Source organism: Chlorocebus sabaeus, chromosome 16 (genome assembly GCF_047675955.1).
Source record: "Chlorocebus sabaeus isolate Y175 chromosome 16, mChlSab1.0.hap1, whole genome shotgun sequence".
NCBI lineage: Eukaryota > Metazoa > Chordata > Mammalia > Primates > Cercopithecidae > Chlorocebus > Chlorocebus sabaeus.
In genome coordinates this window covers 36,129,409-36,141,930 of record NC_132919.1, presented here as the reverse complement: position 1 = coordinate 36,141,930, position 12,522 = coordinate 36,129,409, and the positions used below count along the sequence as shown (strand labels likewise).

General features: G+C 52.9%; 1 protein-coding gene across 1 annotated transcript; it reads left to right on the top strand.

Annotated features, from left to right (window-relative positions):
* The first annotated feature begins 315 nt into the window (after positions 1 to 315).
* MRM1 (mitochondrial rRNA methyltransferase 1) lies at positions 316 to 7,740 on the top strand. The gene is made up of 5 exons (XM_008011178.3): positions 316 to 1,185; positions 1,386 to 1,479; positions 6,439 to 6,571; positions 6,668 to 6,787; positions 7,015 to 7,740. Exons 1-5 carry the CDS (start codon positions 374 to 376, stop codon positions 7,185 to 7,187), a joined length of 1,332 nt encoding a protein of 443 aa, XP_008009369.3. The 5' UTR covers positions 316 to 373; the 3' UTR covers positions 7,188 to 7,740.
* The last annotated feature ends 4,782 nt before the right edge of the window (positions 7,741 to 12,522 follow it).

The following is a 12,522-nucleotide window of genomic DNA, read 5'->3' as shown; positions in this document are numbered from 1 at the left end:
GTGGGACGGGGGCGTTAGTGGGCTTATCAGCAGGGACAGGACAGGCTCAGAGTCACTCAGGAAGAGAATCAGCGGCCCGGGATAGGAAGTGACTGTTGGGGTCCTCCTCCTGGCTGGTGATGAGCTAGTGAGTAGTAGTTCTGGGGAAAATCACCAGCGCCGGGATGTGGGGAGGGAGGCAACAAGACTGAATTGGTTGACCAGGAAGGCCAACCCATCTCCTTAAAGTGCCCGTCGCTGGTGCGTGAGTGAATGCGGTCCCCGGCCTCATGGACCTCGAGGAACACAGGACGCAGCCGGTAGTACGGCCAGCTCAGCTCGCTGCTCCTCCAGCCCTGTAGGAGGTGCTGTGGGGACAGCCTGGCGACCGCGCATGCGCAAAACACCGTCAGGAAGAGGCGGGGGGGAGGCTCCGAACCCGGAAGCGAGGGAACCCACGTGGGAGCTTGGGAGGGGACGGTCGTACCTCTCTAGTCCAGTTGTGGGTAATGCGGCCTGTTTCTTCCTGTCCGAGAGAGCTCGGCGGAGGCAGTTGTCGAGTACCCTTCACCCCTGTGTTGGGAGCCTGGGAGCGAACTGCGGCGTGGGTTACTGCTCCCGGGGACGCAGCAGGGGGCATCGAGTCCCTGGCGGGAGCTGCGCCATGGCACTGCTCTCGACCATCCGGGGCGCGACCTGGGGTCGCCTCGTCACCCGTCATTTCTCCCATGCAGCGCGGCGTGGGGAGCGGCCTGGTGGGGAGGAGCTAAGCCGCTTGCTGCTGGATGACCTGGTGCCGACCTCGCGGCTGGAGCTTCTGTTTGGCCTGTCCCCGTGTCTCCTGGCTCTGCGGGCCGCCCGCCGCTCCGTGGCCCGGCTCCTGCTCCAGGCGGGTAAAGCTGGGCTGCAGGGGGAGCGGGCCGAGCTGCTCCGGATGGCCGAGGCGCGGGACATTCCAGTTCTGCGGCCCAGACGGCAGAAACTGGACACAATGTGCCGCTACCAGGTCCACCAGGGTGTCTGCATGGAGGTGAGCCCGCTGCGGCCCCGGCCTTGGAGTGAGGCCGGGGAGGCGAGCCCAGGCGACGACCCCCAGCAGTTGTGGCTCGTCCTCGAAGGGATCCAGGATCCCCGGAATTTTGGGGCTGTGCTGCGTTCCGCACACTTCCTCGGAGTGGATAAGGTCATCACCAGCCGGAGAAACAGGCACGGACGTCCCTCATTCTCCATGTGCCCCAACTTGGAGATGCAGCCAAGTTCCTAAGCACCTTGGCCCTTGGGTGATCCCTTAGCCAGACTTACCTGTCCCAGAACTCTCACGCCTCTAGCCCTTGGGACCCCGGGGAGGGTAGGGAGCCGGGCTTGAGGTGGCCCAGCCTAATGCAGGGAATGGGGAAACCTTGCAGCTGCCCGCTCACTCCAGTAGTCAGCAAGGCCAGCGCGGGGGCTATGGAGGTGATGGACGTGTTCTCCACCGATGACCTCACTGGATTTTTACAGGTAATGAGGGGCAAGAGGGGAAGGAACAGATATAAGCCCAGTTTAGCCTCTTCAAGGGGACGAAGCTAGCCCCTGGCGAGGGAGAGAAAGGGGCCTGTTGGCATCGCTTCCTTCGGCCTTCCAAATCCCTCTGGGGATGGGAGGGTCCTGGAGTATTTAAAACGGCAATTGGAGCATTATCTGAATTCTTCCTATCGTCGTACCCTTTCCTGCACCCCTTCCCAGGTATGCACCACTTTGCCTCTTCTGTAAGTCAGCCTCAGTGTCTCCTTGCCTACTAGGTCGGGCTTCAGTAAATGCATTTTATTGGTGGACAGGATGCCTGAGTTCCTCAAATAGGGCACAGCTTGAAAGGATGTTTGAACAAGGAGATCAGTATGCAATTAATATCTAGCAAGGGACAAACCTTGGAAGCACCCCTCTCCCATCCATCTTCTGCTGTGCTTCCCTCACTGGACACAAGGGGGCAGTATTGCTCCGCATTTGGAATCCCCTCTGACCCTACCCACTGCCCCCAACCCCCACCCCATCTGCAGGGTGAGAAATTTCCCTTTCAAGAAGTGGGAGAGCTCTGGGGCGTGTCTAGAGAGCAGTGCTGTCCGGTTAAAATGTAGTGCGAGAAACATAGGTAGTTTTAGCTTTTCTAGTAGCCACATTGAAAAGTAAAGAGATGACATTTTAAATAAATTGTACCCAGTATATCCAAAATAATATCAATTTAACATGTAATCATTTTAATTATTATTAATATTATTAATTTTTTGAGAGAGTTTCGCTCTTGTTGCCCAGGCTGGAGTGCAATGGCGCAATCTCGGCTCACGGCAACCTCTGCCTCCTGGGTTCAAGCGATTCTCCTGCTTCAGCCTTCCAAGTAGCTGGGATTACAAGCACACGCCACCATGCCGGGCTAATTTTTGTGTGTGTGTTTAGATGGGGTTTCACCCTGTTGGTTGGGCTGGTCTTGAACTCGTGACCTCAAGCGATCCACTCGCCTTGGCTTCCCAAAATGCTGGGATTAGAGGTGTGAGCCACCGCACCTGACCTTTTCAAAATATTATTAACGAAATATTTCACATTCCTTTAAAAAATGTTTTACATACAACACACCTCAGTTTTAATTAACCACCTTTCAATTGCTTTACAGTCACATGCTAGTGGCTACTATATTGAACAACACATATCTAGAAGCAATTTTTTGGTGTCACCTTTTTGTAGGGAGCCCCTTTCTCCAAGCCTGATAGAAGATGAGGTTCCCACTCATCACTTCCAGCCCCTGAACAGGTAGCTTCTGAAAACACAGAAACACTGCAGAACATCCACTTAAGCTCCCGTCATCACATCTCCCTACTGTGTCTTCAGCATCTGGCCTGGAGAGTGTCGTCCGCCAGCTGCAGTGGAAGAGCTGGAGGTGCCCCAAGCCGGGGCTTGTGCTGGGGCCCCATCCCTTCCTGGGTACTCAGAGACACTGCTCTAGCAGTTTTCCTCCTCTCTCCTGCATCATCCACTTTTCTCTTACACTTTCTTCAGCATGCAAACAAACATTCCCTTCTCACGCTCTTCATCTCACATCAGTCAGCCGCTCCTCTCACACTGAATCAAAGGCCTCGTCAAGGTCACGGGTGGCCTCCATGTTGCTGCATTCCAGGGTCTGTTAATTCTTTTCTTACTTGGCCCATCTGCAGCAGCTGGCACAGCTGACCACTCCTTCCTTCTTGAAACACTCTGCACCTGCTTTCCTTCTGCTTCACCATGTCCTGAGAGGCATTTTTAGTGGTTCTTCCTCAACCCCCTGACATCCGAGCATTAGCATTTCCCAGATTTTAGTCCTAGGGTCTCTTTTGTTGTTAAGAGATGGGGTCGGCTGGGCGCAGTGGCTCATGCCTGTAATCCCAGCACTTTGGGAGGCTGAGGCGGGCAGATCACGAGGTCAGGAGATCGAGACCATCCTGGCTAACATGGTGAAACCCTGTCTCTACTAAAAATACAAAAAATTAGCTGGATGTGGTGGTGGGCGCCTGTAGTCCCAGCTACTCCGGAGGCGGAGGCAGGAGAATTGCTTGAATTCGGGAGATGGAGGTTGCAGTGGGCTGAGATCATGCCACTGCACTCCAGCCTGGGTGACAGAGTAAGCCTCCATGTCCAAAAAAAAAAAAGAGATGGGGTCTTGGCCGGGTGTGGTTGTTGTTAAGAGATGTGGTTTGGCCAGGCGCGGTGGCTCATGCCTGTAATCCTAGAACTTTGGGAGGTTGAGGCAGGTGGGTCACCTGAGGTCAGGAGTTTGAGACCAGCCTGGCCAAAATGATGAAATGCTGTCTCTACTAAAAATACAAAAATTACCTGGGCATGGTGGCGGGCACTTGTAATCCCAGCTACTCGGGGGACTGAGGCAGGAGAATTGCTTGAACCCAGGAGGCGAGGTTGCAGTGAGCCAAGATCGCACCATTGCACTCCAGCCTGGGCAATAAGAGCAAAACTCTATCTCAAAAAAAAAAAAAAAAAAAAAGAGAGATGGGGTCTTGCCACAGCCTGAAGTGGCAGTGGCACAATCACAGCTCAGTACAGCCTCCGAATTCCTGGGCTCAAGCCATCCTCCCACCTCAGCCTCCTGAGTAGTTGGAGATACAGGTGCACACCATAGAACCTAATTTCTTTCTTTCTTTCTTTCTTTTTTTTTTTTTTTTTTTGGTGGAGATGAAGTTTCACTTTGTTGCCCAGGCTGTTCTCAAACTCCTGGCTTAGCCTCCCAAAGTGCTGGGATTACAGGCGTGAGCCACCTCACCTGGTCCTGGATCTCTTTTCTGTATAGGTTCATTTCTTTTTGGTCTCATCTAGTCTCATGGCTTTAAATACTATCTGAATTCAAATTTCCCCCCAAGTGTATACTCTAGCCTGGACCTTGGTTCTGAATTCCAGATTCACTCATCTAGTCGCCTTCTCCACAGTTGTTGTTTTGCTGTCAGGTGGGCATTTCAAACCTAATATTTCTAAAGCTGAGCACCTGTTCCTTCTGGAGCAACCCCATCCCTTTGATTGTTTAGGTCAAAAGCCTTGACATCATCCTTAACTGAAGTTATTTCCTTATTATCACCCTTTCTCCCTATTTCCACTGCTACCACTCTGACCCAAGCAAGTCACCATCAGCAAGTTGACCGTTATTGCAGAAACTTCCCACCTGGCCTCTTTGCTTCTGCTCTTGGCGCCCAGCACAGCAGGCAGAGTGATTCTGTTGAAGTCAGACCATGTTACTTCTCTGCTCAAAACCTTTCAAAGCCTCTGTACCGCTCAGATTCAAAGTCAAAGTCCTTCCAGTAGCCCTGGAGACCCTACCTCATGTGGCTGTTGTTCCCTCTTCTGTCTTGACGCCTCTCTTCCCACTGGCCACCTTACTGTTCTTAAACATGCCAGGGAGGCACCCGCCTCTGTGCTTGCTGGTCTCTCTGCCTAGAGTGCTCTTGCCCCAGATGGCTGCACGGTGCTCCTCCTCCTCCTTCAGGTCTGCACTGAAATGTCACCTCAGTGAGTCCATCCCCACCTGCCCTTCCACAAGGCTGGGATTTTGGTCTGTTTTGTTTTGGTCACTGCCCTGTCCCCAGTGCCTAGAACAGAGCCCATGCTAGATGCTTAATATCTATTGACTAATTGACTGGATCAGCAAATAAATGAATGTATGGGCAAGGCTGGGCTCCTCCTTGGCCAGGGCTCTGATGAAGAATTTTTTTTTTTCTTTTTTTGATATGGGGTCTCACTGTGTCACCCAAGCAGGAGTGCCGTGGCACAATCTCAGCTCACTGCAACCTCCACCTCCTGGTCTCAGGAGATTCTCACGTCCTAGTCTCAAGAGAATCCCTCCTGAGTAGCAGGGATTACAGGTGCCCACCACCAGGCCAGACTGATGTTTGTATTTTTAGTAGAGACAGAGTTGCACCATGTTGCCCAGGCTGGAGGCAATGGCGTGATCTCAGCTCCCTGCAACCTCCGCCTCATGGGTTCAAGCGATTCTCCTTCCTCAGGCTCCCAGGTAGCTGGGATTACAGACATGTGCCACCACGCCCAGCTAGTTTTTTTGTGTTTTTAGTAGAGATGGGATTTCACCATGTTAGCCAGGGTGGTCTCAAACTCCTAACCTCAGGTGATCCACCTGCCTCAGCCTCCCAAAGTGCTGGGATTACAGGTGTGAGCTACTGCACCTGGCTTTTTTTTTTTTTTTTTTTTTTCTGAGATGGAGTTTCACTCTTGTTGCCCAGGCTTGAGTGCAATGGCGCAGTCTCAGTTCACTGCAGCCTCTGCCTCCCGAGTTCAAGCGATTCTCCTGCCTCAGCCTCCCGAGTAGCTGGGATTACAGGCATGCACCACCGCGCCTGGCTAATTTTGTATTTTTAGTAGAGACGGGGTTTCTCCATGTTGGTTAGGCTGGTCTTGAACTCCCAACCTCAGGTGATCCTCCTACTTGGCCTCCCAAAGTGCTGGGATTACAGGCGTGAGCCACTGTGCCTGGGCCAGGCTAGTCTTGAACTCCTGACCTCAGGTAATCTGCCTGCTTCAGCCTCCCAAAGTGCTAGAATTATAGGCTTGAGCCACCGCGTACGGCCTCTGATGAAGATTTGATGAATTAGAATATGAGAGCCAGGCGTGGTGGCTGATGCCTGTAATCCTAGCACTCTGGGAGGCCAAGGCGGGAGGATCGCTTGAAGCCAGGTGTTCCAGACCAACCTGGGTCACGTGGTGAAACGCCATCTCAAAAAAAAATTGCAAAAATTTTTTTTCTAACCGGGTGGTGTGGCAAGTGCCTACAGTCCCAGCTACTTGGGAAGCTGAGGTGGGAGGATCACCAGAGCCCCGGAGGTTGAGGCTGCAGTGAGCTGTGATTGTGCCACTGCACTCCAGCCTAAGCAGGAGTAAGACCCTATCTCAAAATTAAAATTAAAAAAGAATTAGAACATGTCCTCTTCCCCCTTTCAGACCAAAGCCCAGCAGGGCTGGCTCGTGGCCGGCACAGTGGGCTGCCCAAGGGCAGAGGATCCCCAGTCCTCCGAGATCCCCATCACGAGTTGCTTGGAGTTCCTCTGGGATCGGCCTACTCTCCTTGTGCTGGGTAGGTGGATGTCCCTGCTTTTGTGCCCAGATTACATTTCCCAAGCAATTGGATGTCCAGCTGGGCAACCCTAACCCTCGGCCCCATGCCCTGCAGGGAATGAGGGGTCAGGTCTGTCCCAAGAGGTGCAGGCCTCCTGTCAGCTTCTCCTCAGCATCCTGCCCCGGCGCCAGCTGCCTCCTGGACTTGAGTCCTTGAACGTCTCTGTGGCTGCAGGTGAGTCTACTCCTCCTTCCCTTTCCTCTCTCCCTCTAATCATGCAGGTGGGATTTGATGCCCTCTAATCCCATTTGCTGGCTGTTTCTGTGCCTCAGTTGCTTTATATGCAAAATGGGGAAATGATATCCTGTTGATGAAGTGAGTGACTGCCTGACACATGTCTCGGTCTCTAAACATCATCCCTCTCCTCCGTCCGCTCTTCCCTTGTCCTTGTGTCTGTGCAGGAATTCTTCTTCACTCCATTTGCAGCCAGTGGAAGGGTTTCCCCACAGAAGGAGAGAGAAGGCAACTTCTCCAAGACCTGCAAGAACCCTCAGCCAGGTCTGAAGGACTCAGCGTGGCTCAGCACCCAGGGCTGTCTTCAGGATCAGAGAAAGAGAGGCAAAATGAGAGCTGACATGGACTGTCCACAGTGTTCACATGCTGGAGTCAGGGACGGCCGCACCTGCCTCCGGCTGCTCCAGTGTGCAGGAGCCTCTGCCTGAGTGTGCACCAGGCCCATGTTTATGTTGACCACAGTCTCGTGGGGAAGGGGACTGCGGTGGAGACCAGAGGAAGCTGTTTCCTGTTGTGATGTTGGACCTGTAGTAGGACATGGTAGTTTGTTAATTTCCATGGGAAGCCATGATGGCCTAGCATGGAGGGACTCTCCTCCCAGGCCCTGTCTGGAAGTTGAGGGGAAGTCTGGACATCTGCAGGGAGGCAGGCAGCCCAGCCCAGGGGACCTGTTCCTCTTGAACCAGTCATTGCCTGTGGCAAATGTGTGTGTGAGAATGTGGGGTGTGGAGGGCAGGGCCCTGACGTGGGGTAGACAGTGCACACGTCAGGCCCACACACGGCCCCACCCTGGGGCCTTGAGCGCAGGTCGCATCTTTCTATGCCTCTGGACTCTGCACCTACCTCACGGGGTTGTTGTGAGGCTCGAATAAAACTTCATTCAGCACCTGGGAGATTCTGGCCAATTCCTCCTTTAGGTGGCAGCCTCGCTCTTCAGTCCAGTCTTCAGTCAGCTTCCATAGCCTCCTTGTGGGGAGACTCCTGGCTGCAGCCCCGTGAGAGGCGAGGGGAAATTAGCAAACACCTCTCACCCGACGGGGCCCCCCATGGGTGACTGAGTCGGTTCCCCTCCAGGGGAGGAACTGGGAGCAGGCTTGCCGTTGATTGTACAACCGAGACAGATTTGGCACTCCTGCCCTCAGGTCCCATGAAAGCAGCAGGAGCCAGCAGTGTGAGGAACATAGAAGTGTTTCTGTCCTGGTGGCACATTGGAACCACCTGGCATGCTTTACAAAAACCCAGCACTGACACCAGACAGTCTGACATGATGGGCGGGGCACCACCATTGGTCTAACGTGCAGCCAAGGCTGAGAACCACTAGGGCAGGTGGTCTCAACTTGCACACCCTTGGCATTTTGGGCCAGGTAAGTTTTTGTTGTGAGAGCCATCCTGTGCACAGTAGGGTGTTTAGCAGAATCCCCCACCTATACCCACTAGATGCCTGTAGCATGACCCCCCATTGTGAAACCAGAAATGTCTCCAGACATTGCCAAATGGCTTCTGAGAGACAAAAATCTCCCCTCCTGGGGCGTGGCTTTGGAGGATAGCAACCCCGAAATTGCAGTCCTGACTGCTGTATGACCTTGGGCGGGCTCCTTACCCATCTGGGCCTCAGTGCCCTTCTGGGCGAAAGGGGAATAATCCTACCTTCTTGGATTGTTGGGAGAATATGGAGGGCAATAGGAACTCAGTGCCTCATATATATGAGGTGCTTAATAAATCGTACTCCCCTTTTCTCTGGAATCCATCTGCAATGGATTTTTCTCAGAATTCTAATGGCAATGCCAGTTTAGAGCAACACTTGAAATTGTTTAAAAAGGGCCTAAGCTCCTTGTTTTTTGAGACAGGGTCTCAGTCTGTTGCTCAGGCTGGAGTACCGTGGCGCAATCTCGGCTCACTGCATCGTCTGCCTCCCAGGTTCAAGCAATTCTCCTGCCTCACCCTCCTGAGTGGCTGGGACTACAGACGTGCACCACGCCCAGCTAATTTTTATATTTTTTTGGTAGAGATACGGTTTCCCTGTGTTGGCCAAGCTGGTCCCAAACTCCTGGCCTCAGATGATCTGCCCGCTTCAGCTTCCCAAAGTGCTAGTGTTACAGGTGAGCAACCGTGCCTGGCCTAAAAAGGGCCTAAGATCTTTTTAAAGTCAAAGTTACGCCTCTCAAGAAAGAGGACAGAATTCCTTCATAAACTGCACTGATCAGCATCTGTCCCGCTTGAGCTCCCTGTCCCTGACTGCCACACAGGCTCTGACCCATCCCTGCTTCGTTCTTGGCCAAGCGCCTAGTGTAGTGATGTTTCACTTTGGCTTGTCATTGGGGTCAAGGAGGAGGATATTTTTAATATTTCAGAAGCCCAGAGGCACCTGACTGATTAAATCAGAATCTCTGGAGAAGGAGCCATGTGTTGGTTTTTTTCTTTTTTTGAGACGGAGTCTTGCCCTGTTGCCCAGACTGGCGTGCAGTGGCACAATCCTGGCTCACTGCAACCTCCATCTCCCAGGTTCAAGCAGTTCTCCTATCTCATCCTCCCGAGTAGCTGGGATTACAGGCGTGAGCCACCACGCCCAGCTACTTTTTTGTATTTTTAGTAGGGATGGGGTTTCACTATGTTGGCCAGGCTGGTCTCGAACTCCTGACCCCAGGTGATCCTCCCACCTCAGCCTCCCAAAGTACTGGGATTACAGGCATGAGCCACCGCGCCCGGCCTACTGGCCAGTATTTCTTAAAGCTGCTTAGTTGATCTCATTGTGTGGCCAGGTTCAAGAATCAGTGGCCTTTGAGCCACCCACTCATGTCCACAAAACTGCTTCTCATGCACACCTGTGCTTTTGAGCTCATGCCTGAAAGTTTAGGTGAGGGTGAGATTTCATCTGTCCCTCAGGTTCCGGAAGGTGCTCATTCGAGTCCTGGCTCCGTAGCTTTCCACTTAGATGGCTTCTCAGCCTCCTCGTCTTGGGGATAGTACCATTATTACCAGCCCTATCTATCCCCTTCCTTTTCAGCAGAAGTTATAAAAATAAAATGAGAGCGTATCAGTAAAAGATGTTCTGTAAACCAGAGGACACTGCATGCACCCCAGGACTAGCACACAATAATACAGACTTTGATGTGATGGTTAATTTTATGTATCACCTTGACTGGGCCATGGGTTGCCCAGATGTTTGGTCAAACATTCTGGATGTTTCTATGAGGCTGTTTTTGGAAGAGATGAACGTTTACATTGGTAGACTGAGTCAAGCAGACCCCTAATGTGAGTGGATCTCATCCATTCAGTTGAGGGCCTGAATAGAACAAAAAGTCTGACCTCTCCCAAGTCAGAGAAGCCTTCCTACCTTCAGACTAGACCTGAAATATCAGCTCTTCCTGGATTTCAGGCGTTCTGGCCTTTGAATGGAGATGATACCATTGTTTTTCCTGGTTCTCAGGCCTTCAGACTCAGGCTGGAATGAAACCATCAGCTCTCCTGGGCGTCCAGCTTGCTGACTCACCCTACACATCTTGAGACTTGCCCGCCTCCATCAGTGCCTGAGCCAATTCCTTATAATCTCTTTTTTTTTTTTTTTTTTTTTTTTGAGACGGAGTCTTGCTCTGTCGCCCAGGCTGGAGTGCAGTGGCCGGATCTCAGCTCACTGCAAGCTCTGACTCCTGGGTTTATGCCATTCTCCTGCCTCAGCCTCCCGAGTAGCTGGGACTACAGGCACCCGCCACCTCGCCCGGCTAGTTTTTTGTATTTTTTAGTAGAGATGGGGTTTCACTGTATTAGCCAGGATGGTCTCGATCTCCTGACCTCGTGATCCGCCCGTCTCGGCCTCCCAAAGTGCTGGGATTACAGGCTTGAGCCACCGCGCCCGGCCCCTTATAATCTCTTGAACACACACAGTTGGTTCTGTTTCTCTGGAGAAACCTAATACACTTGATGAAAATGAATGTAGGCATCCCAGTGCTCCCTGCATATGGGGTGCAGAGTTGAGCTTGCTCTCTAGAACCAAGCCCAACATGGAACTTAGGAGTTGGAGTAGGGGCTACTCAGGTACCCCACCCCTCACAGACTCCTCCATGGTGGCTGGAACCCGATCTAACCTGCCCTGGGCATGCTGTTCATCAGCTTTCCCTGTCTGGGCCATCCGGAAGACTCTCCTGGGCTTCGTCAGGTACAGGAGGCTTCTCCCTGCTTCACTCCCTGGGCAGCAGGCTGGCTGGCCTCTGGGAAGACAGGTTCACTTAAACCAAAGGGGATTGAGGCTATAAATTATAGGCCATGCACACATAGATGTGTGCTTATTTCCGGTATACAGGCAGTCCCCCCAACAAAGAGGGAGGGTCTGAGGTCCTAAGGATGAGGAGAGTGAGGTCTGATTCTCCTTTGAGCAGCCTCTGGTGCCTGGCGCGGTGCCTGTACACTGAGTGGACACTGCTCAGCAAGCGTGGGTTAAGTACACAGGAGCTGGGGAGGCTGTGGCTGTGGGTGTAGAGGGGCTGGGTGGGGGTCCATCCCCTGCAGGGCAGAGTTGGAATGAAGTCAGAGGAGAGAGCAGTGGTGGTTAAAAGCAGGAGCCTGGCTGCTAGACAATGCTTGCTTTGAGTTCCAACTCTGTGGCTTGCTAGAAGTATAAATGTGGACGTGTCCCTTAAATTCCAAGCCTCAGTTTTCATCGTCTATAAAATGGGGATGACAATGGTGTCCACTTCAAAGGATGGTGGTATGGATTGAAAGAGATCATACATGTAAAACTCTCAGCCCCATGCCTGGGGGAGCACAGTAGCTGCTCCTCGAAGCCTCTAGGGCTAGATCTAGAGGTCAGGGTGCTGGGCTGTGCTTCCCAACCAACCTGGCCTCAATTTTCCCGTAGGCTCTGGCCCCCTTCAGCTGCAGTGCACAATGATTTACCCCTGGGAACTGCTGGAAGGAGTTGAGGGAGGAGAGGGGTTGGAATGACATTTGTAGGAGCCCCCTTTGTCAGGACTCCAAGACCCTGAGGTGCCAAGACGGAAAGGGTCTAAGAAGGATTGGCACTGACTTGGTATTCTCAGAGCAGCTAAATCAAGGCTGGCACCTCAGATCCCTGCTGCAGGCCTGGAGTATTTTGTTGGCAGGAGGCTAAATTGTCAATCCCCCTCCCCCTAGGTTGGGGTCCTGAATTAGACAGCACCCCCCCCCCACCCACACACACATACGCACACACCACCACCACCACCACCACCACCGACTCCTGCAGGGCCAGGTGCCAGGGATCCCCACAGTTTGTAAATGTAATCAACCTTGAGGTTTCTCACTTCCACAGGTGCAATTAGCAGGCCCATCTGCTAATCCCTGATTAATGGTGTTTACAAACACGGGGCTCCACTGCAGAGCCGCTCAGCCACCCCTCCTGGGGTTGTGAGGCAGGGGTCTTCTTCCCAGCAACCCCTCCCCACTTCTTCAGTCCTCATCCCCTGTCAGAACCCCTCTGCCTCCCCTTCCCCAGGCAATGAACAGTGCTGGAGGTCCCTCCTCCTGCTCCTCCACCGAACTTCCTGGCCCCTTCTCAGTGTATACACATGTGGAAGCGGAGAGCAGGGAAAGCAGACAGGGAGGTTTGGCGGCAAGGCCAGGATCCTACTCGTCCCTGTCCCACCGACTCAGTCCACCAGTGTCTTTCTTCCCAATTCTGAACTTCAAGGATGCGTACTGGG

Coding starts and splice junctions, on each gene's coding strand:
- MRM1 (XM_008011178.3), top strand. CDS start 374: ATGCGCAAAACACCGTCAGGAAGAGGCGGGGGGGAGGCTCCGAACCCG. Junction 1,480..6,438: donor ACCTCACTGGATTTTTACAG/GTAATGAGGGGC, acceptor TCCCCCTTTCAG/ACCAAAGCCCAGCAGGGCTG. Junction 6,788..7,014: donor GAACGTCTCTGTGGCTGCAG/GTGAGTCTACTC, acceptor GTGTCTGTGCAG/GAATTCTTCTTCACTCCATT.